The sequence below is a fragment of the Scheffersomyces spartinae genome, assembly GCF_019049425.1.
Source record: "Scheffersomyces spartinae strain ARV_011 chromosome Unknown scaffold_1, whole genome shotgun sequence".
Taxonomy (NCBI): Eukaryota; Fungi; Ascomycota; class Pichiomycetes; order Serinales; family Debaryomycetaceae; genus Lizanozyma; species Lizanozyma spartinae.
The window spans coordinates 652,048-679,316 of record NW_025065048.1 but is presented as its reverse complement, the minus strand read 5'-3'; the positions used below and the strand labels follow the sequence as shown (position 1 = coordinate 679,316).

At 39.0% G+C, this 27,269-nt stretch overlaps 11 protein-coding genes and 2 non-coding genes across 13 annotated transcripts; 4 read left to right on the top strand and 9 right to left on the bottom strand.

Annotated features, from left to right (window-relative positions):
- Window position 1: 1 nt before the first annotated feature.
- Window positions 2–748, bottom strand: TPI1 (triose-phosphate isomerase; the record flags this gene model as incomplete). Its single annotated transcript, XM_043191130.1, has 1 exon — window positions 2–748. One exon carries the CDS (start codon window positions 746–748, stop codon window positions 2–4), a length of 747 nt encoding a protein of 248 aa, XP_043051807.1.
- A 598-nt stretch (window positions 749–1,346) lies between these two features.
- On the bottom strand, window positions 1,347–2,575 carry KQ657_000276 (acid phosphatase; the record flags this gene model as incomplete). The annotated part of the gene is made up of 2 exons (XM_043191129.1): window positions 1,347–2,495; window positions 2,561–2,575. The coding sequence occupies 2 exons, from the start codon at window positions 2,573–2,575 to the stop codon at window positions 1,347–1,349; spliced, it is 1,164 nt and encodes a 387-aa protein (XP_043051806.1).
- Window positions 2,576–2,919: 344 nt separating this feature from the next.
- KQ657_000275 (uncharacterized protein) lies at window positions 2,920–3,909 on the bottom strand (the record flags this gene model as incomplete). The annotated part of the gene is made up of 1 exon (XM_043191128.1): window positions 2,920–3,909. One exon carries the CDS (start codon window positions 3,907–3,909, stop codon window positions 2,920–2,922), a length of 990 nt encoding a protein of 329 aa, XP_043051805.1.
- A 215-nt stretch (window positions 3,910–4,124) lies between these two features.
- KRS1 (lysine--tRNA ligase) lies at window positions 4,125–5,897 on the top strand (the record flags this gene model as incomplete). Its single annotated transcript, XM_043191127.1, has 1 exon — window positions 4,125–5,897. One exon carries the CDS (start codon window positions 4,125–4,127, stop codon window positions 5,895–5,897), a length of 1,773 nt encoding a protein of 590 aa, XP_043051804.1.
- Window positions 5,898–5,928: 31 nt separating this feature from the next.
- TRM7 (tRNA methyltransferase) lies at window positions 5,929–6,837 on the bottom strand (the record flags this gene model as incomplete). The annotated part of the gene is made up of 1 exon (XM_043191126.1): window positions 5,929–6,837. The coding sequence occupies one exon, from the start codon at window positions 6,835–6,837 to the stop codon at window positions 5,929–5,931; it is 909 nt and encodes a 302-aa protein (XP_043051803.1).
- Window positions 6,838–7,033: 196 nt separating this feature from the next.
- RSM10 (mitochondrial 37S ribosomal protein uS10m) lies at window positions 7,034–7,810 on the top strand (the record flags this gene model as incomplete). The annotated part of the gene is made up of 1 exon (XM_043191125.1): window positions 7,034–7,810. One exon carries the CDS (start codon window positions 7,034–7,036, stop codon window positions 7,808–7,810), a length of 777 nt encoding a protein of 258 aa, XP_043051802.1.
- A 121-nt stretch (window positions 7,811–7,931) lies between these two features.
- Window positions 7,932–8,597, bottom strand: KQ657_000271 (acetyltransferase; the record flags this gene model as incomplete). Its single annotated transcript, XM_043191124.1, has 1 exon — window positions 7,932–8,597. The coding sequence occupies one exon, from the start codon at window positions 8,595–8,597 to the stop codon at window positions 7,932–7,934; it is 666 nt and encodes a 221-aa protein (XP_043051801.1).
- A 3,336-nt stretch (window positions 8,598–11,933) lies between these two features.
- Window positions 11,934–14,154, bottom strand: KQ657_000270 (RING finger protein; the record flags this gene model as incomplete). Its single annotated transcript, XM_043191123.1, has 3 exons — window positions 11,934–12,504; window positions 12,764–12,773; window positions 12,963–14,154. The coding sequence occupies 3 exons, from the start codon at window positions 14,152–14,154 to the stop codon at window positions 11,934–11,936; spliced, it is 1,773 nt and encodes a 590-aa protein (XP_043051800.1).
- Window positions 14,155–16,438: 2,284 nt separating this feature from the next.
- On the bottom strand, window positions 16,439–18,549 carry DLD2 (D-lactate dehydrogenase; the record flags this gene model as incomplete). Its single annotated transcript, XM_043191122.1, has 4 exons — window positions 16,439–18,006; window positions 18,118–18,131; window positions 18,434–18,460; window positions 18,518–18,549. 4 exons carry the CDS (start codon window positions 18,547–18,549, stop codon window positions 16,439–16,441), a joined length of 1,641 nt encoding a protein of 546 aa, XP_043051799.1.
- A 915-nt stretch (window positions 18,550–19,464) lies between these two features.
- On the top strand, window positions 19,465–19,537 carry KQ657_000268. Its single transcript has one exon. It is a non-coding gene; the product is annotated as a tRNA-Arg (tRNA).
- A 10-nt stretch (window positions 19,538–19,547) lies between these two features.
- On the top strand, window positions 19,548–19,641 carry KQ657_000267. Its single transcript has one exon. It is a non-coding gene; the product is annotated as a tRNA-Phe (tRNA).
- Window positions 19,642–20,247: 606 nt separating this feature from the next.
- KQ657_000266 (uncharacterized protein) lies at window positions 20,248–22,070 on the bottom strand (the record flags this gene model as incomplete). Its single annotated transcript, XM_043191121.1, has 2 exons — window positions 20,248–21,196; window positions 22,066–22,070. The coding sequence occupies 2 exons, from the start codon at window positions 22,068–22,070 to the stop codon at window positions 20,248–20,250; spliced, it is 954 nt and encodes a 317-aa protein (XP_043051798.1).
- A 310-nt stretch (window positions 22,071–22,380) lies between these two features.
- On the bottom strand, window positions 22,381–24,135 carry GEP3 (uncharacterized protein; the record flags this gene model as incomplete). The annotated part of the gene is made up of 1 exon (XM_043191120.1): window positions 22,381–24,135. One exon carries the CDS (start codon window positions 24,133–24,135, stop codon window positions 22,381–22,383), a length of 1,755 nt encoding a protein of 584 aa, XP_043051797.1.
- Window positions 24,136–27,269: the final 3,134 nt, after the last annotated feature.

Here is a 27,269-nt window from a genome sequence, read left to right as displayed (position 1 = left end):
ATTAGATTCTTGATCTAACAATGTCAACGAATTCTGGCTTCAAACAAGCACCACCAACCAAGAATCCATCGACATCAACCTTGTCCTTAAAGTCAGGAGCGTTCTTACCGTTCACAGAACCACCGTACAAGATTTGGACCTTCTCAGCTTGTTCAGCACCAATGGTCTTAGCCAAATGAGCTCTGATACCCTTGTGAGTTTCTTGAGCATCTTCAGCAGTGGCAGCTAAACCAGTACCAATGGCCCAGACTGGTTCGTAGGCAACAACGATACCGGACCAATCAGAGATGATCTTGGAGCAGGCATCCAATTGTCTGGCACAAACATCCAAGGTAACACCTGCTTTTCTTTCTTCCAAGGTTTCACCAATACAAAGGATAACCTTTAAGCCTTGATCCAAGGCAAACTTGGTCTTGGAAGCAATGAAGTCGTCAGATTCCTTAATAAGGGTTCTTCTTTCAGAGTGACCAGTTAATGTCCATTTGGCACCAGAGTCTAAGATTTGAGCAGCAGAGATTTCACCAGTGAAAGCACCTGATTGCTTGTCGTAGACATTTTGAGCAGAGATTTCGACATTCTTATGGGTGTTGGTGTCAACAGCTAATGACAAGTAAGGAGCTGGAGGAGCCAAGACGACTTGGACGTCTTCAGGTAAATCGGCACTGTTCAAGTGTTCAATGATTGATTTGATTGAATCCTTAGTACCGTTCATTTTGAGGTTACCCCCAACGAAGAATTGACGAGCCATTTTATTTGATGTTTAATTGATTTAGACTATGGGCAAGAAAAAGGAACCAATTGATATTTCTTCAAACGGACATTCCCCATATATATACTTTGTTCCGAGAGTGTGCGACTTAATCGCATGGGATTCGGTCGGCCGGATAAGTGCATAATTTCCATTTCTCGCTCATGAGTGGCCCGGCCAAGAACGGATAGTGCTACCAGAACGATCATATGATGGGGTATGCATAACATTTTACTCTGGTGATGGTGATGATGCTACAGTATGATGATTATATAATAATCGTTCTTACTGTACTAGTGTTTGCCTTGGTGTGTCTTCTATCTTATACCTAAGTAGTAAAGTTAACATATTTGTTAACCTTGCTTGACTTACATACTATTAGTATTTCATGTGATCTCACTAAGTGGTAGCATCGCTACAAACGGGCTATTAATAGTAGTTACATATATTGTTCACTTAAGCATTCCATTCATCTCTGTATAACTATACCTTAACATATAAACTTGTTCTACCCTTGCAAGAATCATAATCTTTACGTCGTACATCAGAACATAAACGTGTACATACTTCATGTAGTGAACACATGTTAATAATTGCATTACAAAGTTGCAGCATTGGCCGCACAGCTTAAATCTAACTCCGAGTTTGATGTGCTTTGATTCGTTTGGTCAAACTTACCATACAATATATGATTTAGTGTTGACATGTCTGTTCCGGTTTGGGGTAGTGATTGTCCATTATTTCCATTAATAAGTGGCTCATGACAAGACTGCTTCAGAATACGAAGAGTATTTGGATTATCAACACCTAATCCACCTTGAGATTCAAACACCTCAATCAGGGGAGTTGCAGGTGACGCAGTGGTATGATCAGTACAAATAGCTCTATTAAATGCCTCTCTAATTTGATGATCTTTAGATCTTGCCTTTCTGATTGCGTCTCTTTGAGCTCGGATAATGTAGGTGACATCCAAATCATCAGGATTCTCCAATTTATTCTTTGAGTTGAATCTTACCTCGTCCACTGTTTCTTTTTTAATTAATTCTTCCATCTCTTCGTCGTCCAAATCGTCCCATGTCAAAAGCCTTGTTTTAAGACTGAACTTATGAGTTTCAACGTTCCGTTTCATAATTAAGTATTGGCAATGAGGAATATTACGCAACGCTTCAAACTCTTCGTATTTCCACCTGAACCATTTCATCAAGAAGACCCGTGCCCATATTCCATGTGTAACAAGAACTAAAACATTAGGGAAATCTTCTTGTTGGAACTGACGGAAAAGAGTCTCATTGAAACTTGCAACACGATCATAAACATCAGCCGCACTTTCCCCATGAGGAATCCGATAGAAGAAATGACCGTAATGAGCTCTTTCAGTCCATATTTTCTCCATTCCTTCAGGAGTGCTTTGGAAGTTACCAAAGTCTTGCTCTCTCATTCTTGGTTCTTCATTGATATCGTATGATATTTCAGGAACGTCTTTGATTTGGTTGATGATATTTTGGCACGTTTGACGAGCCCTGACATAAGGCGATGTATAGAACATTACCAGTCTAGGATTTCTATTGTTATTAGGACATTTGCTATTGAAGCATGGTTGTAGTAAGAAGTTTCGAAGCACTTCTCCAGCTTCCTTTGCTTGTTGGTGACCTCTGGGAGTTAATGCAACTTTGTGGTTGGGAACAACTGCGTTCACTGTCTTATCACAGTTCCCCTCTGACTCTCCATGTCTGACTAATAGAATGTACTATGAACAATATTGTTAGTATGAATTTTACATCCAATCATATAGCAGTGCTTAGTAATACGTACTGTTGGTTTTCCCATTTTGAAGTGTATAAAAGGGGTTCCTTGTGTTCCAGTTTAGTATGAGGAAAAGCACAATATTCCGTTGTATTTATATGTATTTCTATGTCTATCAATATCGTTATAGAAATATATAGGAAGAAAACAGTTAATTAGCAATTAGTAAATAGTACCTTGCTTAATGCCGATGTCTACTTCCTTTGACCCAGAGATCATGTGTTGTAGGCTTAAACTCCGAGTTATAGTTTTGGGTTTTGCACGACTTTTGGAACATAGTATACGGATGCAAAAAATTTGGTCCTACTGTTGCACAATTATCATTTTACTATGTTGTTGCCTCCTCTTAAAATAATATACATATAAGTCTAGTTTTGGACCAAGTTTCTCTCAATAGCAAAGGCATTGGTTAACTCATGGTCGCACTTCTTTAAAATGTCATCAGCCAAAACATCAATAGCATAAGAATGTAAAGTGCTATTGTATCTTGAAGGTTCATTTGGTAATCTGAAGAGAGATTTCCATTCTTCTGGATCCAATTCCTTTTCTCCGTTCTTTGCTCTTTCCAAGTTATCCAATCTTCTTTGGTTCTTCCATTGTTGAACACGGCCCATTTCCTTTTGAAGTTGTCTTTGGTAATAGTTGAAGATACTCTGATCATAATTCAAAGCATCAACTTGGCTATACAATGATTCCAACAATTGAGTATTGACGTTTTGATTGGATGACATGTTCAAAATATCATAGGAGTCATCCAATGATGGGCCTTGAGAACTTAAAAATAAGTTGACTAACTTCAGATTACGGATTATCACTGGAATCTCTTCGAAAATGTTTTGATAAGTTAATTCATTTGTAGCCAATTCTTTAGTCTTCCATTTACCATCGATATAAGTTTTAATGAAACTTTCAGTTAATCTAAGGGCCTTAACATCCAACTCTTTGTTTATTGAAACCATATCAAGAATCAAAACAAATGCATTGGCGTTACTTAATTGCTGTTGAGCCAAAGAATCAACAAGTTGTGTAGTAACAAAGTTACCACCAAAAGTACTTTGGAACCAACCTTGGAATTCAACTCCATATCCTAATCCTTTCAAGGTTTCTTGGATCTCTTGTTGATACTTTGCGCCACTTTTAGACTTGAACAGACCACCTTCGTATTGGTCTGGATAAGGATATGGATATGCGTGAGTAATGTCAATGGTACCCTCATCGCTTCTGAATCCTAATAAAGTACCAGAGAATAACGAAGGGTAGTTACTTGATGAGTGTTTCACAACACTTAACAAGGCGCTTCCTTCTATCTCCACTGATGTTGCTGTAGGAGCTGTGTATACCTTCTGTGTAGATGCCATAATATATATGGGTGTTATGTATTATAGTGTACGGATGTCTTTTAGTGTACGTCTATACTGTAAGTCTATGCTTTAGACTCAGGGTCGTATCTGAAAATTTTTCGCTGTGTTTTGGTAAGTACACGAATAAAATTTTCACTGAGAAAGATACGGACTATCAATGAGTAAGATTCAACCAGCTAAATGTACTTCCTCTTTTAGTATAGGATTAAACTATGTCTGACGCAAACAAAGTGGCTGAAGAAGTGCAACAGAAGTTGTACTTGGACGAAGAGACCGGAGAAAATGTGTCCAAGTCCGAGTTGAAGAAGAGACAAAAGCAAAGAGATATTGCTAGAAAGAAGGCTGAAAAGGCTGAAAAGGCTGCAGCCAATGCTCCAGCTAAATCTGCTTCTAGTAAGAAGAAGGATCAATTGGCTGATTTGACTCCTAACCAATACTTTGAAATCAGATCTGCTCACATCAACCAATTAAGAGAAGCCAACAACAAGGACTTGGCTGCCTTCAACCCTTATCCTCACAAGTTTGAAGTTGGTATCAAGTTACCTGAATTTGTTAAGGAATATGGGCATTTACAAAGAGGTGAAACCTTACCTGAAGTGGAAGTTCGTGTTTCCGGTAGAATCATGACCAAGAGAGAATCTGGATCCAAATTGAAGTTTTACTTGTTGAAGAGTGATGGTATTGAAGTTCAAATCATGGCTCAAGGCCAAGATGCTTCAAGTTTTGAAGCCTACGAATCAATGCATGAGTACTTGAGAAGAGGTGACATCATTGGTGTTGTTGGTTACCCCGGTAGAACATCTCCTGCCAAGGGTGGTGACGGTGAATTGTCCGTGTTTGCAAAGACTGTTCAATTGTTAACTCCATGTTTGCACATGTTACCCACTGAACATTTTGGATTCAAGGACCAAGAAGCAAGATACAGAAAGAGATACTTGGATTTGATCATGAATGATGCCACTAGAGACAGATTTAAGGTTAGATCTAAGATTATCTCTTATATCCGTAGATTCTTGGATAACAGAGATTTCGTGGAAGTCGAAACTCCTATTTTGAATGTTATCGCCGGTGGTGCCACTGCTAAACCATTCACCACTCACCACAACGACTTGAACATGGAAATGTTCATGAGAATTGCTCCTGAATTGTTCTTGAAGGAATTGGTTGTTGGTGGTATGGAAAGAGTCTACGAAATCGGACGTCAATTCAGAAACGAAGGTATCGATATGACCCATAACCCCGAGTTCACCACTTGTGAGTTCTATCAAGCCTATGCCGATGTCTTTGACTTGATGGACACCACCGAGTTGATGTTTTCCGAAATGGTTAAGGAAATCACCGGTTCTTATGTCATCAAATACCATCCTGGTGCTGCTGACGGTACGGAATACACCTTGGACTTCTCTAGACCTTGGAAGAGAGTCAACATGATGGAAGAATTGGAAAGAATCTACAAGGTTCAATTCCCAGCTGGTGACCAATTGCACACTGACGAAACCAATGCTTTCTTACAAAAGGTCTTGAAGGATAACAACATTGTCTGTTCTGCTCCTTTAACCAACGCCAGAATGTTGGACAAGTTGGTTGGTGAAATCGAAGACACTTGTATCAACCCAACCTTCATCTTTGGTCACCCACAAATCATGTCACCTTTGGCTAAGAAGGATAGAAACATCCCAGGTTTATGCGAAAGATTCGAGGTGTTCGTTGCCACTAAGGAGATCTGTAATGCATACACTGAGTTGAATGATCCCTTTGACCAAAGAGCTAGATTCGAAGAACAAGCAAAGCAAAAGGATGCTGGTGATGATGAAGCTCAATTGATCGATGAAACCTTCTGTAACGCTTTGGAATATGGTTTACCTCCAACTGCCGGATGGGGTTGTGGTATTGACAGATTGGCTATGTTCTTGACTGACTCCAACACCATCAGAGAAGTCTTGTTGTTCCCTACTTTGAAGCCTGATGCCCGTGAATTAGATTAAATTAAACTACTTACATAATTAATACATAATATTATACTCTTTTAGAATTGGCTTGTCCCAACCGCTTCAATTCTAATGCTCGCTTATAAGGAGGAGCAGTCGGCAACTGAACGGGGTTTAAGGACTGTATCTTGTCCAGTGTATCTAAAGTGTAGGTTGCATCGGAGTCAACATCATTTATGTCTCCACAAGCAATGAACTTTGCTATCAATCTTTCATCCTCAGGTAACTCCAAATACTGCATGTTCTCGGCCTTCCCTATTCCTGACCCTCTAAAGAACTCTTCTGTAGATTTGTTCAACTCAAGTTTGGGTTGCCAACCAGCCCGAGGTTTATATCCTAAACAAACAATAAATGCTTCTAAACTCGTACCTCTAGAGCTTCTGGGTTTAGCACAGATCACTTGCTCAAATAAGTAACTCAATTGCGCATACAATAAATCAATGTCTCTACCTCTAAACACCTTGGCAACAAACTTTCCTCCAGGCTTTAGTATACATGTCGTCAACTGTAATGCTGCCAATATAAGTTGTGCTTGAATGTACTCGTCCAAGTCATGAAGTCCAGTCACATCTGGTGCTCCATCGCTACAAACAAAGTCTGCAGGTTCACCTCCAAATACATTCAAAATCTCTTGCAATGTTTTGGGATGAGTAATGTCTGCTTGTATGGTGGTAACGCCTTCAATGGGCACCATAGGTTGTAAATCCACAGAAACAATCTTGGCATTCTTCTTGTCTTGCTTTTGAAATAACTCTCGACTTAATACTTGAGACCATGAACCGGGTGCAGCACAAAGATCAACCACTCTTTCAATGTCGCTGAACAAGTCAAACCGTTCGTTTAATTGGAGTAACTTGAACGCAGATCTCGCTCTCCAGCCTTGTTCCTTGGCCTTTCGATAATACAAGTCTCTTTTGTCCTTGCTCGACTTCCCCATGTTCTACTATTAGCTATACACCGCTAACTCATCGATACCAAAACCGTTTTCAACTTGAATCTCTGTATGAAAAATGTCGTATCAAAATGGACTGCATATACGTATCACATACTAAATTAAACATACTTCGAAAAATTTTCCACTACTAGCCAAACCCACACTATACTACCAACACTGTCAATCATTAATAGTCGTGATGTTGGGACGTTTATCTGGTTCGGCGTTGTGTGTCCGTGGTATACGGACTTTTTCGAGTTCAGTTGCCGTTTTGAGTGGAGGCCAACGGAAGTTTCAAACACCACAAGAATTTGTCCAGCTGAAAGCTACAGAAGCAGCACAAGATCAACAATTCAAAGAACACCTTTTACATGAGGCAGCCAACACCGAATATAAACCTAAGACCATCCGTGGGAATGATATTAACCCCGTTTCCAAAAGACCTGTACCTTTAAATGTGGAACTCTTACAGTATGAACCCATTCAACTCCCAAAAACTCATGGCCATAAGGTCGCAGTGCTTAAGTTCAGAGGGTACGATAAGTCAGAGCTCAGTAGAGCAGGAGAATTTGCATTACGTAGTGCTTTCTTTTTAGGGATTCCAACCCTGAAGCTTGCCAATGCAAAGACTGAAAAAAGATTATATACTGTGATTAAATCTCCTTTCGCCCAAGCTAAGCTGAAGCAGAATTTCCATAGAGTCACTTATAATAGGTATGTGGTAGCATACGATGCCAATCCTGAGATAGTGGATTTGTGGCTCTCCTACATCAACAAGCATGCCATTGAAGGTATCAATTATTCAGCAGAATTGTACACTCAAGAAGGACTAGACTACGCTACGCAATTGGAGAACTTGGCTCTCACCGACATGGCATTACCTGAAGCATACGCTGATTTAGATGACCCTATTGCCTCCAAGGTTGAGGAGTTGTTACAATCACAAACATTCAGTAAGTTGCTTGAAAAGGAGTAAGAAACACCACCACCGTCATTTACATGTATATAGTAATGTATAATTTATATGGTAATAATTTATATGGTAAAGAATAGTTTATGACATTTGTTTTCTTCCAGATAAAATGTCGTTGTGCCAATCAAATATCTAACTTATCAATGCCTGTCTTGGTAATCCTACCAGGTACACCAACACAAAGAGAGTTGGCAGGAACATCTTTAGTAACCACGGTTCCAGCTCCAATAACCGCACCATCACCAATGGTAACACCTGGCAAGATAGTACAGTTGGCACCAAACCATACATTGTTTCCTACGATGATTGGCCTAGCAAATTCAACTCCTGCGAGCCTGGTTATGGGGTTAGCTGGGTGAGTAGCACAGGTGAACACTGTATGTGGACCCACCATGACATTGTCACCAAATTTGATCAACGAACAATCTAAAAACGTGACCCCGTAATTGGCGTAGAACCGGTCTCCCAACTCAATGTTACATCCATAGTCCACATAGAAGGGATACTCAATGAAGACGTTGTCTGTACACTTACCAAAGACCAGTTGAAGATGCTCGACTCGTTTCTTGTGGTATTCTTCCAAACTACCAAAGTCACGAACTTTGATGTCACCGTATTCATCAACAAGCTCATGAGAAAGTGTCCGGGCGTCTAGTAACGTTTTTTCAAAGCAATTGTATGGTACATTCAGAACCATCTTCTCATATTCAATACCTTTTGGAACATGCTTGAAATTGTCATAAATGTATTTGACTAATTTTTGGTCGATTTCAGTGCTATTTTGACCCATAATGAATGAAGTATTGGCTTTAATGATGGAATAAAAAGGTCTAATGTAGAAAAGAAGAATCAAATCTTTCTCTTTCAAACTTTACAGCCGTATTTAATAGGTATACCAAGAAAAGCATATTAGGAAGCTTCATGCGTTTCGGATGCGTTTCCTATTTTGGATCGAGACCAAAGAACCGCGGGGTAATCTGGAAAAATATGGAAAATATTCATTTATAAGGAATAAATTTTCCGATCTACGTACCAGAAAACGGCGTCTTAGGGAAGCGATCACGGGCAACGTTTAAAGGATAACATATAATGGCTGAAGCAACGTGGTTGACTTAGTCAGGAAAGTATAAACTATTTGCATCTACTTCCGTATGGAATTTGCTCTTACTATAGGGCAAGCTAAGTCGATTTTAACATCACTTTATGTAAAACTCTTCCTACTTTTCCTTTCAAGTAAACAAGGAACGTAATATCAACTTACAATGTCTTATTGCACATTTCAATATACAGCATTGTAGCTGTCTTTGAGAAAGTCGGTGGTGCCATATACCGTGCGATGAAATCGATAGTAACAAACTTAACTCTATTATCTTTGGTTACAGTAACTAAAATTGTCAGCCTTTGGATGCAGCCAGTAAGTGGGGTAATTACTGGAGTTGTAGTTGGTGGAAAAGAACCTACAGTAAGGTTAAAGAGGACTTAGAGCTCTTAAAGAAAGTATCCCCACTGTGGAAGTCAATACTGCGAAATTGTATAATTTAGCAGCTATGTTAACCAAAGATTGTATCACAACAAAGACTTACATTTGCTGTGGAACACATTCTTCTTTTGTGCACAGATTCACTGAATAGAATGCCAATGATAATAAACAAAAAGCAGAATTGGTCGTTGTGACTTTGAAATATATGCAAATGAAGAGCAACACTCAAATATATTCTAACGGTAAAATACAACGAAAAAGAGTTCATAGTAAGACAAAGGGAGCACAGCTGGTAATTTCAAATCCAGAAAGAAACATCAAATAGGAAGAGAAAAGACAACACATGAAAAGATCCGAAACGAAAAGATTCGGTTAATAGCTGTCGAAAGATTTTACAAGTAATCCTGAGAGCATTTTGGTACAACTAACAAGCTCCACCGAAGCAAATAGTAATTCCTGCAGTCATTTTCAAGAACTTTGAATACAACAGCTGGAGTCTAAGTTGGGTCTGAATAAGATGGAGTTAAGATCTGGCATTTCCTGCTTACTCACCATTTTTAGTTCATATCCAGCCTTATGAAAGCCACGTCAAGAGGGGCAAACAAATACAGAGGAAACCTGATAATAATTTCGATCGTCACCTGGTACCAGAACCTATAAATGAAATGACGACTATTGGGAGGAGTCCATAGGCTTTCGTCAAACTTTGTACAGCACCTTTCACTTCTTTAGGTGAGAACATGCTTAATGGTTCCAGGGTATCGATGGCCAACAACTATTGCGGAGTCAAATAATAACTCTGGTGGTCCTGGTATCAAGAGCTGGGCATGTATCAATTTTCATAATAGGGGACCAGAAACCGCTGGTCAGAGAGGGAACCTGGCCAAACCCCCTTTTGCTCAGGTAGGATAAGCAAAATCCTCAAGCTTGCGAGTTGTAATTACAAATCCCTTACCGCTAGAAACATATCAATTCATTAGATCCGTTAGCGGTTAGGTGATTTGGAATGAATTCTTGGTTGGTAGGAAAAGATGCGTATCCATAATACTTAATACTACAGAAGGAGTGATGTAGTGTGCAGTTGTTTATAATTACCAACTTGCTTTATGAAATAGAAAAATATAGCTATTATATGTGACACTGCAGAACATGTGAGACTGCAGAAAAACGCGAGAGATTACTATAACTGTTAAGCACCTTTAGTAGGCAACTCGACCAGCAGTGTTGAGTAACAAATTGTAGCTCGGCGCTAATTCAAAATTGATTCAATTGACTCCGCGGCTGCGAAATTACTTCAAACTAATGTAATAGAAAACATTGTCACTTTCTGAGGCGGCTTCAATAATGGACACATATCAGTATTGATTAAAGTTTTTCCTATCATATCATGTTTGAATAGCAGTAACATATCTTTGGTTAATTCATTAAGAAGAAAAGTGTGAGTAAACAATTAGAGATCTTCCCCCTTAAGCATGGTTCCAAAGACAATCAATTTTGTGCAGGTAGATAAAAATGAGCGCTAGATTCATCGTTTGTATATAGATGTGTCCTAATAGGGACAGCGACATTCACAGATTACCTAATTAGGATGTTTGCCTACCAGGTAATGTTCATGGTAATTAACAAAGAGAAGTAATGCCATTCAACCGTATCATGACACATCTTGAAGGGAGGCAATAAGAAAGCCGTCCGCCCTAATACGAGCGGCTGATTTTGAGGATAATAGGTGTTTTGAACCTCATAAAGCTCACTTAGGACACGTACTTAGGGTCAAATCAAGGTGATATCCTGCATATGTTGATGATAATGTGGGTTCTATATTGGGTCTGTTGAAATAGACAGTATGCATATATCTTACATAAATGGGCCATCTCCTCCGTAAGCAAATCAGCTATGCCGTCAATATGCCGTCAAAAGGCCATCAATGTCTTCAACACGGATCCCAAATCTTAAGCTAATCAGTTTTCAGTATTTCTACATCAGCTCCAGACTGTTCCATAATACCAGCTATTCGTTTCAGTTAATGTGCTCGGATGGTTTGGAGGCAGGTGAAGGCAAAAGCATGCCCCTATGCGGGCCCTTGCTCTGTGCCACCTACTTCGTCCTCAGTTGTCACCAATAGTCGCAATGCTGTAAGTTGAAGACCTGGTCACCAATCCATGAGATTGCGGGGATGCATAAATAGAATGCTAACAAAATTCTTCTCTGGAACTGGCTTCAGATTATATCAAACGTAGCAAACAATATTGATTTCAATTCTGAGCTTTTGTAGTTCTTTGCTCAGAATATATTGAGTATCAGTAAACACCACGGAGTGTGTCAAGAAAGTTAGCTCATCAATAGTAACGGCAATAATTCAAATCCTGAACCCCATCCTGGAATACTCATTGGTAATGGGATTTCTAATAAGTAATTCGCACCAATAAACAAGCAATTACGGCTGTTGCGGCTGTTAACTCGTTACAACCTTCATAATACCTCCTTTTGCCTTAATTGAGTACTAGCTTCGAGAGAACATCGATTGAACCCTGGAGAAATAACATAATTCACAGATATTGCCCTTCCCAAAATTGAATAATTAATGTAGATCTCTAGTAATATTGAACAGCATCTCATTCTCAATTCGTGTGTGTGTAGTTTCGTACATCAACCGTACATTGACCAATCTTCATCGTCATCTTCACTGTCTTCTTCCTTGATTTTATTGACTTCTCTCTGCAATGCCAATTTTCTTTCCCGAACAACATCCAACACGTCCACACGGCACAAGGGACAAGTGCTGTTCAATTTGAGCCACGGTTCAATACATTCCAAGTCAAACAAGTGACCTGCCTTACATGGCAACTTTATCACCAAAGGATGCGGGTCATCTTTGAAGGCATTAGTACAAATGGGACACTGATCGTATTTTGAAGTATCTGAAACCTCTACACGAGGTAAATCTGTAATGAATTCTGGGGGTACACCTTTATTCTTATGTTCTGGAGCCAAGAACTCTGCAAAATGGGGATCTTCAGTAAGAGATTCTGTTAAGGCATCGATGAGAACTTGAGATATGTCACTTTGAGGAATCTCTGCACGAATTGTGTCTGCTAATTGCGTTGTTGACGACATTGAACTAGTGAAGAAATTATTGAGAATTGTTGCTAAAGTTGGATGTGCCCTTTGAGACCCAGATCCAGGACCTCGGTTACCATTACCATATCCAGAATTGGATCTGTTTGTCGTAGTCGTAATGTTATGTTCCACTGCGGTGGCGTTAGTACCAGAAGTTAGCCAAGACGTTAAGGCGTATCATTTTCACTTACGTTCGTAGGTTGACATTTGGCTACAAAAGAAAGATGGTGGTCGATAAATTTGTGCGAGTCCGCCACCGAAAAAAATATCTTAAACTAGCATGAACACCATACCGCAGCATTATTATCAACGACTTGTAACATCCACATATTTAACATCAACAGCTTATACTCCTTTACTTACTGGAGTCTATACTACTGTAATCTGTACTCTCACTCGTCTTTTGTAGCGTGTACTGTGTACTCCCACTTATCTACTATATTGTTCCAGCTTGATTCTATTAAACTTAACCTAAACTAAATATGCTTCAACTATACCCAAGAACCATCCCAATTATTCAACTACAACGTGACCTTTACCTTCATATCTGAAATCCACCATTAAAGTACTCGGTCTTTTGACCAACTTCTCCTGCCGATGAATCGGTTGGATTCAAGTCACCCAAATACAATGGAGTCATAGGAGGTTCTTCCTTTGGTGTCTGTACGGGATTGAGGACAGGACTGCCACTAGACTTGAAGTGATCTCCCCCAAATCTAGCTTGGCCTCCAATGGCAATGGGTTGTGTATGGCTTCCTCCTCCATGTGACATAGCCATCATGGATGTAGGATGGGTTAAGGACTGTGGTGGTGTTTGCGAAGAGAGCCAGAATCGAGAAGGTGATGCTCCCAACGATGTAGGATTTAAATTAGGTGAATCTGGAACTCTTCCTGCAACATTGATCCCATGTATTTGTTGTTGATATGCCATCAGGTGAGGGACTGCTTGTTGATATGACGATCTTATGCTTATAGGTTGGGTGGAAGTCAAAGAAGCGTGTTGATCATGTATCTGAGGAGTGCTAGGCAATGTCACAGACGAGGTAGCCGTAGAGTTGGATATCGATGTAATTGGTCCGGAGATTGCAGGCCCTGAAAGAACACCTGAACCATTGGTATTAGCAGGAGGAGGTGAGGTCAATCTTTGTTGATAAGGATACATTCGAACTTGATTCAAATGAGAAAATGATGAAGTCCTATTATATGCATTCATTGGAGCTTGTATACCTTGACCTGAAGCTATGTTTAAATGTTGAGGTTGTGAAGGAACAACAAATCCTGTCTTAATAGGGATGGAGGGAGTTTTACCAATAACATTTGAGGTCATTGTAGGACTTGTCAATGTATAGTTGGCACCAAATCCCATGTTCTGACCACCCTGCTGTCCTATAGTAGACTGTGCACTTTGCATTTGTTGTTGTTGTTTATCACTAAGAGAAAGAAGTGATATGGTTGACGATGAAGGTATCAATCTACCACCGATTTCCTTCCCAACAGAAGATGCTAAGAGTTCCGGTTCTGGATGGTCATCAACAAAATCATCATGTGCCATTGAATCATTAGACGTAGAACCCAGTGACCTAATCTGGATTCCGTTACTTTTTGACACTTTCTCATTGGCAAGGGACGATGTGAGAAGTGATTCCTGCGGTGACATGGGACGTGCCAATAACGACGCCGAAGGAGGTAACATTGTAGGTGATGTATGACATGATCCTGTTTCTGATATGGGCGAACTAGGATTGGACATATTCAGATGAGGGAGCCTTTGGCTTTGTTCGGAGTTATTCAAGTCGAATCGCTGACTATTATGCTCCAAGGTAGCTTGCATTGGATTACGGTCTCAATGCAGATAAACTAGCTGAATAAAAGCTCTATTCTTTATGCTTTCAAGAAGGAAAGTCGAGACAAATAGAAGAAAGAATGAAAAAGGCTATAAGCCAGGGAAATATACTAATGAAGAGCCCTTTAAATGGAGGGAAATCTAAATTAGGTAATGTTCAACAAAAGATTTGAATCTTATTACTGATGGTATTTCACTTCTTCTATGAGACACTTAAATTGTTGAAAGTGGAAGGCTCGCTAAAGGTTGACAGTCTAGAACGTTAAGTAAAGATCAAGCCACGGAAATAACCAGTGTAAAATCCGCCACACCCAAAATAAAGTATGTTTGGCCCAACAAAGTTGATGTATATGACTTTGGTGATCGATCAAAAGCTAACGCAAATGAGGATGGCAGGCTTTTTTAAGTGTTGCAGGCCATAGAGAAAAAATTGCTTCGTGACAAATAAAAGTCCTGGGTCGTGGCCAGTGCCATTGACTGATAAACCAGATAATGCTGCACACAGATAACACTATAGGAGGGTATGATAGGCTGTGTGCAGTTCGAAACGAAGGTGTTAAGTGGCGATGGGATTCCCAATCAGGGAGGATGACACTAATTGTTGATTGTAACCCAAAATAGAGGGGATCAAATGCACTGGTCGATTTTGTAAAGGAAGAAGACGTAATTCCTTTAGAAGGAAATTAACTTCAATAGCAAACTAAGCCTACAGAGCAGAGTAAAGAACGCATTAACCAATGATAATATGGAATGGTATGAAAATGAAGATGAAATTTCAGATAATCGATAACATGCTTGACATGCATGACTGCGAATTGACCAACATCTCTTCCCTCCTAATCATTCACCAACAGAAAAAAAAATTGGAATAAGACGATTACATAGAGCAATTTGTGTAGCAATGGTGCGACTCTTGGATTGAGGTTGCAATTTTCCACTACACAAACTTTGTTGGTTACAAGACCCAGAAATAAATGGTTGAGACCATTCGGTATAAAAGAATAATAATCAACGCTTAGCATCCTTGGCCCTATCATATTTATTGTAATGCATTATTATATCATGCCTTCTATACTCAGACAGCAGCTAGTTACACCAGCATATAACACTGAAAAAATAGTCCTTTACTTCGCCAACTTGCTCGTACATGAAAATTCTGCCACGTACATTCAAAGTGAAAAAAATACCTGCAATCGCGCTGTTGCTGCTGCGTCAATAACTGCACTACAGATACCAATGTAAATATGTAGGATAAGAGCAGCTGACGTGCGCAGAGGAAAAAACCAATTGGTCGTCCCCGTTTTGCGGCTTTTTTCCTGATTCATCCCCACATGAGTTTCTTGCAGCGAGATAACTGCATATCATAGTTACAAAATGATAAGGGAATCTTGACTCAACCTAACCTAAAAAAAATTTGGGTTCATACTCTAACCGTAATAAAGCCATAGTTATAATCTTTCATTTCCGTCACTGTTTAAAAAAAAAAGCTTCAACGTAAATATGATTAAATTGCTCACACCCGAGCATCCCAATATCGTTCTATGATCCCCTCCTTCTCCACAATTCAACTCTGTTATATAAATGATCACATATATGCCAGTCCTACATATATCATGTGCCTTGGCCTTCTTTTAGTTTGTTATCGAATCGTTCCCCTCTGCGCTCCCACGGTCTCCAATGATTTGACATAGCACGGCTGTCTATCTAATCCTTTAACCTTTGTCCGTCCGTCCATTTGCCAGTACCCCACCCACAATAGCATTGTGAATACGAATAGATACTGATTTCTCCGCATAGGAATGGTGGTCGTTAGACTGTGGGGTCACTCACGTTAAGTGCATATGTCAATCATCTTGAACTTGTTGTCCAAAAGCATATGCTTTAGCCCAGGGGTAGCCTGTCGTCTGCGGCTTTTGGTTCGAATTGTCAGGTAAACTCCTTTTAACATCTAACATTATTTGCTGCTATCGGTCAATCAGCCATTCTTACATTTATCGAAGAAAAAATTCTAGAGGTTCAATGTCGGTGCCATTCTTTATTTATTATAGGTGGTCTTTTAATTTGACATCATTTTACTACTAACTTTTCTATCAGTCGTTTTGGATTAGTCACTGCATGTACATTAATGACTACTGATTTTGTTCTGCAAACGATTTCTTCTCACCTATTGTTCTTCTATTTTTCTATTCTATTAGTAACGACCAGAGTCTGAAGGATCGATTTTGAAGACTTTGTCAGGATTCAAAATCCGTTTGGGATCAAGTGCTAACTTGATCTTCCTCATCAATGAAATGGCATCCTCGCCTAATTCATCTACTAAGTAATTCCTTTTGGCGTTCCCAATACCATGTTCTCCAGTACAGGTACCCTCGTTTGCAAGTCCAAGGGCTACCATCTTCTTAATTATCTTCTCACATTGTTCTTTCTGTTCGGGTCGATAATAAACATCAGCATGGAAATTGCCATCACCCACATGTCCTAGAACAACACTGAAAAGTCCTGATTCCTTAATCATTGTATTAATCTCTGTTAGAACCAGAGATAATTTAGTAATTGGCACAGCAATGTCTGTCACCCAAATTCTAACGTCCTCTCCAATTTCGTTAAGTCCATAATTGACCATTGCATAAAAGGCGTTCTTCCGCGCACTAAATAGTTCCTCTTCTTCTTCCTTACTGTGTGCTATGACGAATCGATTCACATTATGCTGCATACTGATTTCTTCAATCATCTTCCTCTGCTCTTCCACAACAGAAGGATTAATTCCTCCAACTTTGAAAAAAAGGGTAGGGATTTCGAGCCATTCTCGGGTCAAGTAACCACTGTAATTAGTAACATACATCATGTCTTTATCCATTAATTCAATGGCATTAGGCTGAATCCCACTTGCAAACACTTGTTGCACTGTATCTGTGCAATCACGTAAACTAGGGAACTGGCCTACGACAACCAGCTCATATTTGGGACGAACGTGTAGCTTAACGGTCACCTCTGTAACAACACCCAAAGTTCCTTCGCTTCCAATGAATAGGCCAGTGAGATTATAACCTGCACTTGTCTTCCGAGGTCTTTGGCGAGTCTTAATGATTGTACCATCGGCCAACACAACAGTGATATTGACAACATTTGAAATCATTGCCCCGTATTTGTACGCATTGATTCCGGAAGCATTGGTACTTACCATTCCCAGTATAAGACCATTGGGACCGCAATCAGGGCCGAACATGAGTCTCGTGCCATCCGAAGCTGTTGCGTCTAATTGCGAATTCAAGTCCATCCAATTGACACCTGCTTCTACAGTAGCATCCATGTCATCACGGTTTACTCGAAGGATACGTTTCATATGCGAGACATCCATTACAATGCATGGTTGTCTCGTTGAAAAAAAATGGCCCTCTAATGAAGTTCCACCACCATAAGGTACAACTGGTACTGAATATTCATGACATACTTTGAGAATTTGACTAACTTGTACTGTCAGATGAGGATAAACGATAAACGATGGAATTTCGTATTCCAAGGGAAGATGTGGAGTAAAGTCGTTCTTGCGGTGTCCTTCAAGTTCAACTTTGGAATTACGGATTTGATCTGAAGAAATTAATACTGATATTCTTTTGATGGCTTCGGCCAATTCTGATTCGGTTGCATATTTTGGGGAAGGCACAGATTCAAGGGAAGCAATAGATAAAGCATTTATGTCTGAAATCTTGTTTTCGTCACCTGTACAAAATTTACCGGCTAAAAAACCGAAACCTCCCACTATAACCGATGTTGCCAAAATGTATGGGAGACTACAGTTAGTCTTTCTTGACTCAAAACCCGAACCTAAAATAAAGCCATGTTTCTTGGTAACGTGTCTTTTCCATTGACAAGACGGAGGGGGTCTTAAACGTGTTAGATAGCAAGTTGTTCGAATCATAGGAGTAAAGAAGCAAAGAATGTGGAGGGGGAATCGTAGTGCAAGCAAATCACAAAAATGGTCCAAAAAGTTCGTATCTAGATAAGTGATTCAGATAAAGATAGACCAATAGATAGGGGAAGAACGATATGGAGAAAGATAATTGAAAGTGGTAATGGTTACTCTACCGTACGTGGTATTGGAATAGTTTAACCAATAAATTGTCTTTAATAAAAGATATCTACAACACGAGTACTGGATGTCTTCCACAAATAAGAGTTATGATACCGTAGATCGGAGTCAACTATCCGAAATCTATTTCATATCACATTGATCATATTTGGCATGCGCATAGTATCTAATTGTATGGACATTGTTACAAGCAACTGATCACCAATGAACATTTTTGTTTCTGATAAGAAGTGTGGTGTCAACAAGATGTAAGCCCGATAAATAAGGTCGCCGCAATGGGAAGAAGCCGCATTCCGCTATCTATTATCTCATATATAAGTTCCCAATTAAGCAACTGACCCCAGCTAGTCAGGTAGAGCGGATAAACTTTATGTCATATCTAATATCATGACAGCACTTTATCCGGAAGTTGGGGAAGCTCAAACATAGCTTTGGTCAAGTAGGCTTAGATCAGTGTCGGATGTTTCCACCAAAAATGGCCGGCTTGCTTCTTTTAGTGTAATTTACCACGGGAATTTGTGTTGGATAAAGTGTAGAAAATGTTCGTTGGTGTAGATTCAGTAGATAAGAAACTACACACAGCAAATACGATATCATCAGCATCTTTATCTATTGTCCACCAATAAATTCTATATTCTCCCAGTCATGACGTAAGGATTTCAGGTTTGTTATCTCCAATACAACGATTGGACCGCGCAGTTGAATGCATACCACGCCAAAATTGTGGTTGTTGTTCAGTTATCTATATCTATATTTAGGTTTTGTCTATCTATCTTATCATGTCAATGTTGATGAAGCTTTGCTCTTAAAGTTCAGGGTGCCGTAGGCCTTTATGGCATGACATTGAACACTTGAACTGCGATGGACTGCATTTGACTCCAGTAATTTTTTGTCAGCCCTATTTTCGTAGCTTTCTTAGGGTTTGTAGGGAAAAGATCAATTATCGTAGAAAAAAGCAGCTAAGTTGCCCTGTATTTACTTTTAACAGAATAATGATACTCATAATGAAGTTACTTATTTCATAAAGTCCATGTATTAACTGTTCATAATTGAAGAAATTCGTTGGAACACATCGAAAATTGTCATAATGCCATTATATGAAACTGGTTGTTCTTCAAGAACAAGATGCCTGCGTAGCGTAATGGTTAACGCGTTTGACTTCTAATCAAAAGATTGCGGGTTCGACTCCCGCCGTGGGTTCTTCTCTAATGCGGATTTAGCTCAGTTGGGAGAGCGTCAGACTGAAGTTTAAACTCCAGTCACAGTTAATCTGAAGGTCCTGTGTTCGATCCACAGAATTCGCATTTTTTTGTTATCCTCAATGAACTTTCTAGTTCATGCTTATCAAGATGGATCAAAGGTTTAAAGACGATGTCCGTAAATGATACTCCCATCCGTTTTACTACCCAAAAAATGCTAAAAGAAATGGCGTTTCAAAGTAATTATCCTGCCAATTTTTAATGCATGAGATAATAAGGGTACGCCTCAAGTCCCCTTTCCGTTAATGGCAGGTATGTTTCATGATCTTAATTAGTGCAGTCGAATTTTGGAAGGTACCCCTTTTGGAAGCATATTCAAATGCTCCATTGTATTGAAAGCAATGCATATTTTTTTGTCGTTAGAAATGGTTACTACTCATGTCCCTTTGCAGGGGACCTCCTTAACCGGGAATAGATGGTGGTGCATATGTAGTAAGACCATAGATCTCGTTCAATGAATCAGGTACGACAATAATCTACTAAAGAATGAAGTTTTCTTGATACGAAAAATACTTGGAAAGTCAAAGGGTATATATTAGTCTATGTAGTAATACAAGTCTTGGAAGCAGAAAGTAGGAGATCGTTAAGGTCGTAAGAGAGTTATGAAACAATGTTTTTGACTGAAAAAGTGTGAAATCATGGAGAAGATCATCAACAGATCATGCCATCAGGGATGTGATATTCTTCACTGAAAATATCATCATAATCAATGTTATACACCAAATCCCATCCTGGTTTTTTAGTATTGACATCTGGATGGGTGACGGTCATAACCACTGTAGAATTATTTTGTCCAACCAAAGAAACATTCAAATCATAACTTTCATCTGAATATTGGTAATTGAAGTTCTTCATGGCCAGTTTTTCTGACTCTAAACAAGATTCAGTCACCAATGGATTCAATAACGTTAAATTTTGAATAATACTCGATCTTGGGAGTCTGAAGAAGTCATAACTTTTAGGGATTTTGGTGTGACTAAGGAGTGTGGGTTTTCCTGTAGAGTCTGGAATCTCTTCATCTGAAATAGTGATTTGGTCTTCTTCAGATTGCAACACAGAATCCATAAGAGAATCTCTGGAATCAACGGTCATTGGGGTTGTGTTGGTCGAAGGTGCATTATTAGTCCATTCATCTTCTGTTGATTCATCTTCAGTAACTATTGAAGTAGTAGAAGTGAAATTCAAATTGGTAGATGGGGGAAAGTACATTGATTGTCTTTTCAATGATTTATTTGAAGTTCCATTTAAGTTTGGAGCAGACAGTCTGGTTCTTAATGTTTTGCTTCGAACTGGGACTATGTTCTCTTTCTCTTCTTGATCAACCACCACGATAGAAGTATGTTTTTGGTAATGCGATTTCGTCAGCAGTTTCAGTTTCAGTTGCAGTTGCTGCAGACGACCCATCAACCTATCGTTATATTGCTGGTTGAGGTTATTTGTTGATACCGAGGAACTAAGGGGACGTGTAGATTTTCTCCTCAAAGAGTTAAGAAACGATTCCTTCCGTGAAGAAGAAGAAGATGACGATGGGATGGAAGTAGGTGTCGATGTAACAGTAGTTGTAGAGACCCGGGGATTAGAGGTCAACTTATCATTCAAGCTTGAATATATACTTGAAGATCTGAACATTTATGATGATTTTCTTTATGTAATAACGAATGAGGGAAAGACTGTAGGATATTTATATACTATATTATTATACTTTTAATATAACAAGATTATGATAACGAGAATGTAAGATGTGAGGTAACTTTAATTATTCCTTAGTCAAAGGACCCTGATTGTAATATATAACTTTGCTGGTGCTTCAATCCGAATAGAACTCAGTGCTATTGTTGTCAGATGCCTGACGTGCAGCGGCTCAATAAGGAAAAGCAAAACAGTGGGTCTGTACTCGGAAAAGAGATGTTGAGATGGACTAAACAAAGAATACAAACACCAATTCTCAAAGCCTTTAATCTACAGGAGTACGCCAATCCTGACCAAAGAAAGAAAACTGCTTTGAAAGTAGTGAGAAATTCCCAAATTTGACAAAGGAAACTGTATGTTAATTCAATTTAAGAAGTCTAAAACGTAAAGCTACTTTTGTTGAATGGAATTACTAATACAAGGAGGCTTCTTAAGTTGCTCTTGTAGTTTACAATTGCTGTCTTTGAATTGCTGAACATGAGTGTTCTTTGACACCATTAAGTTGTAGTTGATGATGATGAGGATGAAGGTGATGAAGAAAAATTGATGAGATGTTCAATCAGTGGTGTTACCCAATATTCTTGTATGGTGTGGGTGTCTTCATAATATCTTATTCAAACAAGATTCCATTATATATACGTGGTACCATTTGTGTCATTCTTGCAGAAAGTTAACTTTTTGCTGGGTTCTAGACATTGCTAGGAAAATGAACTAGATCAAGCTTTAAGTATCAGACCCTTAAAGTACCAGACCGTTTAGCCTGATACACCCTTTAAGAACTGCATTAGTAGAATCATGGTCTGTCGTCATAATACTTACATCTATTCTGTATCGTTTCAATTAAAGGGTAGAATAAGAATGCCTCTCATAATACCGATTATCCTTTGTGTTGTACTTCGGTCTCCAAAAATGGACTGATCTATTCACAAACTATTTACAAGTAGGATCAACCTTTTTTTATTCTAAATAAAGAAAGTGACCCCTGAGAGAAGGAATATAAAACCGTGTCTCCACCCCCTTCGTATACCTTTTGAAAACGCGACTGGCCCCAAAGAATCACAAAGCCTACGTGCACAAGATCCTTTTTCGTTTCCTTCACTCTAGCCAGTATTGGAACCGATTACCCCAAGATACCTCGCTATTAGGCGAGTAATCAATCCCTGTTTCAACTGTGACGGCAGCAAATTCGTCTTCGTCTGCTGGTCTTGGGAGCGGCGTAATAAGCTTCAGTGAAAAGGGCTTCTCAGGAGAATATGTCTTCAATTCTGCAATACTACGTTCACTCCATTTCTCCTTTTTGAGTGGTGAGCCATTCTTGTCTCGTCCCGCTAATGTTTTCCTCGTGTAAGACACCAATGGTTCACGAATACATATATCCTGTTCAGATATACATTCGGGAATGTAAACGGTGATCAAATGATTACTACTTTTTCTTCCTGTAGGGGTCAAGGTAATGTGACCGAAATCCTTCAACACCAAATCAATTTCACCAAAAAATGGTGGGACATACAACTTTTTAAGCTTAAGTCCTGAAACCGTAAAATAATTCTCCAATTCCGGAGATGGTCGTTTATAAACCTGCATGGCCTTAGACATGTCCCGGAATACGTGGTGGGGGAAGTTTATACAATTCTTAAACCGAATCACAGTATCATTGGGGATTTTAACAAAGAAGAGCCCACCCACTGTCAATACTTGGTTTGACTTCATGGAGTAATACCGTGCATCGTACGTTCCACTCTTAAAAATATCAACACCTTTACTGAGACGTTTTAAGTCTGTCGGTATCATGTGCTCGTATATTCCTGTTCCAGACACATTTGAAAATCCTGGAACGTCATAAACAGGTTTACTATCAAATTCATATTCTATGAAACCTCTTGTAAACCCAGGCATGTGAGAAGTTCCACTCCCATTCTTTAATTTGAATAACTCTGCCTGCTTCCTCTTTTCTCGTATTTGCCGATAGTAGCCTGCTCCATCTTCCTTTTGAATTTGAAGCTTTTCTCTCTTATTATAAAGCTGTAATTCTTTTGCAACTTTTTTCTCTTCATTTAAATACAACAATGCGTTTAATATTGTTGATTTCCCACTGTTAACATTCCCAATGAAATAACTATTGAAGTCAAGAAATTCTCCTAATTGCTTGATATTCCATCCCTTTTTGCCACTAACTACAAGAAGATTGTCAATACCGTGCTTCCTTTTGAAGTAGTTGGAAAAAAATGTTTGCCCATACCTATTGGCCAATTCTTTAGACTGGAATAACAAATCAGCTTTATTGATGATAATCCGAACCTTGTTGTGAGGCCTGTATTTGAATACTTCCTCATTAACTCCTAGAGGGAAGTCAACACAATTAATTACATACACAAGTGTTCCATTCACAGGTATAGTGCTCAACACTCGGGTAACAGATTCGATTGGATGTTCTTTCAAATTGAAATCACTATTAAAATTTGCCTTACGACATCGGAGACATTCAACTTTATCTTTAATGGAAGAAGTAGCAGGAGTACTAGTAGTTTTTGCCTTTGGCACTTCTTCAACTGGTTTGATATCTGACAGAAACCCTAAAAGTTCTTTATCCTCTTGAGACAAATTATTCATATACTTTTCATATACAGCATCCTCCGGTCTATTTAAAACAGGTTTAGTAAAAGTTCCAGGAAGAATATAGTAGCCTGGTTCTGAGGGCTTAGTATTTTGTAGTTGGATTCCACAAGATCTACAATGAGGAAATACTTTCGCCATCAAACTTGGTAGTAACGAAGACACGGTCTCATTAGCCGATGCAACATATCTTCTATGAAATCTTTGTATACACCATGCTCTCGTCCAGGATCGCATCGTATTGGGATGGGTAAAAGTGTAAGCCTTACAGCTTAGATAGTCCTAACCTAAAATTTTAAATTGGGATGGGATCGATAATGTTTTCGGTCAATAGTCACATGACATTTTACCAAGTCGGAATAAAGAAACGGGGTCATTTGTATCAGTGAACTCACTAACAGCAAGCTTGAACGTTTCACATAGAAAAAGGCAATAAGCCTAGAGTTTAGATGCCAATGACCGAATGTAATCTCCTTGTTGGTAACTATAAAGCAAAGAGACAAATCATTATCGAGACTCAAATCATTCCTTACAAGTAAAATCTGGATCGCTTCTGATTGCAATGTTGGTTGCCAGTAAATATGTGGTCTGGTTTAAATGTAATATTTGTTAGACGAGTGACATGAAAAACCTGTGGTGCTGGTTATATGCTGCAAGTAGGGCAACTCAAAGGGATGAACCATCTACTTTGAGCATTCCCCAACTCCAGTGCGAAGTGGGGAATATGCGTATTATCAGATCTTCATAGGAGGAGGGACTAACAAATCACAGGCTACAAAACCTAAATCCAATACAAGAACACAGAGTCCGAAAAAATATGCTAACTCCGAAAAAGGAACCACACTTTCAATTTCTTACCGAAACTAATGGGATCCTTGATGATACGAAGTCTACGATCCTTAGAGGCTATGCTATTTTTTTGTGCAGAGCCACTAGTGAAGAAAATCGTATTACCATTACTGTTGAACCTTCTAAGATAGTTTCAGACCATGGAAAAAGACCCAGTGATCTAGCTTACATGAGTTGAGACTTACATGTGAAATACGTAAGTCAAGGGAAGAAATACCAACTTGGTGATATTGGAGTGAAATTTCCATATAAAGTAAAATGCGAAAGAGTGTAACTAAGTGGTATGGTGTTTAAGAGAAATTCATGGCTATGCGCAAGTGAGGTGTTCCATTCTTGCAAATCTATTTTATAAGACAAGGCCATGCAATGAAAGTTTAAAAGGTAAGGCACGCAACAATTGTGGACCTTATCTTAAACAGATGGGAGGCTTTTCAATTGTCTTGTGATTGTTTGCATCGCAATCGGTCAAACTTATATACGTACGCTATTGTAACACACATAAATTTACTGTGCCATTCTGAAGAGAGTGTGAACCCTATTGAGTGTTCAAATCATGGTCATGAACCAAGTCAAATATGCGTGTCAAAAATATTTTTCTACTCAATTTTTATGGTTCTATTATATTAGTGAGTGGCCGGGAGATGAGGGTAAGTGTTTATCAAGTTAACAATTGTTCAATGAGAGCAGCCCATTTTTTTTTGAATAACTCCGATTACCCTTCGTGGCTTTGAATTCTTAGACAATCCTTGCTTATTTCGGTGCTTGTTCCAGTGCACTATAGGAAACCTACGCAGCACACATCTACTTCTCGCCGAGATTCTGTGAGAATACAATACTGGATCCGTATAGGGGCACCTTAATGGAAAAAGTTGCATTACAGAGCATGCATCGCATACTAACATGTATATATGCATTATTCGGCAAGGCGATAAATCTACCGTATTCAATTTGAAATTGATGATAACCGGTTTAGCTCGTGAATCTTCAACTCGATTCATGGCAACCATGGCAATTTGGGGATAGCATCTTTAAGAACATCGATACCCTTTGAATTGCTCGTAGCACTTAGCCACCAAGATATACCAGATATTCTTTTACAATAGGATATATTCTCCTGCAGTCTAGTGAAAAAGAAATTCAAATTCAGGCACACGCAGACACAGCTATTTTTAAGAGACGAAGGCTCGACGCAAAGGTAACAATTATTTTCTAAACTAGATCACGAATATGCATTAACTTTATTCGACGCTTTACTATGCAACCTTATATTTTTTTCATGCCTGAAACTCAAGCTTGTCTCAAGATGAATATAATGCGACATTTAATAGGTTGCACGTGTTACCGCCGGACAGGTTATTATGAAATTACAACAACTGGACTCAACGTTGGTGAAGTAGTACTCTGTTAAAGGGGTAATATAAACAGGGCTACACAAATTAAGCGGGACAGGAGGGCACCCTGCCCCACCATGAAATAATATACGATTGTAGTCGCGAATAGGCTACTACCGTGTTGCTATTGAAGTTTGAGTAAGCTACAAATAAGATCTAGGTTGTTTGTTTCCATTCCCACATAACACATATTTTCAACAATAAGAGCCGAATGGTGGCTTCACATCTTTCGTAAATGTGATGATATTTTATAAGCAAGACATTGACAATGCTAGTTTTTACTGAGTGAAGCAGCGATCGCTTGAATTCTTGCAAAATACCAAGGTAAAGTTTGTAGTGAGTCCATCTCTTATCTCCGATTGTAGCGATAATTATTAAGGTAAAATGGAGTAGATCATATACGTAGAAGGCAGCAAGCCCCCCTTTTATGGTTCTCATGGTCATGAAATGGCCACTCAATTTATCTTTCAAGTTCGCCCATTCATAAAGCCCAAGAATGATTTTTTATAGCCCACAGTTCCCTGCGATCCGCATCGATACACACACACATATGCAGATGTACTGACATTCTCATATACGCCATGCTACAAAGCCCCCATTTCGCAACGAGCCGTATATTGAAAATGAGACACATTAATAAATTTTTTATAGAACCTAACAGGTAAACTATTGTAACATATTAATGAAGGTTAAAGAGCACTAGGAAAAGCAAAATATGCAGAACATCCCAAAGAGCTGCAGCAAAATGTAAGTGAACCACAATTTGCGCAATTATGCATTGCGGAAGTGCAACTATTGTTCCCGCCCCACACTTGCCTTCTTAGGCCCATCCCAAAAACTTCAATTCCGAAAGAGAAAAAAAAGTGCACCCATACAAACAACTTTGATTTAGCAGCTTAGCATTGCCTGTAGTGGATCTTGCTGAACAAGAAACACAAACTAGTCTAACAGCTTTCAAACACCTAGAATAATACAATCACAATAAAGGGGTGCATACAACTTAAAAAATATTGGGTACCTACTGAATAATAAAGGCAGAATGACATTTTGTTTTCGGTTATGCCCATTATTGGGTGTTTCAAAGTATCCATACAAAAGCCAACATTTTGACCACAAGAATCGAGAACAAGA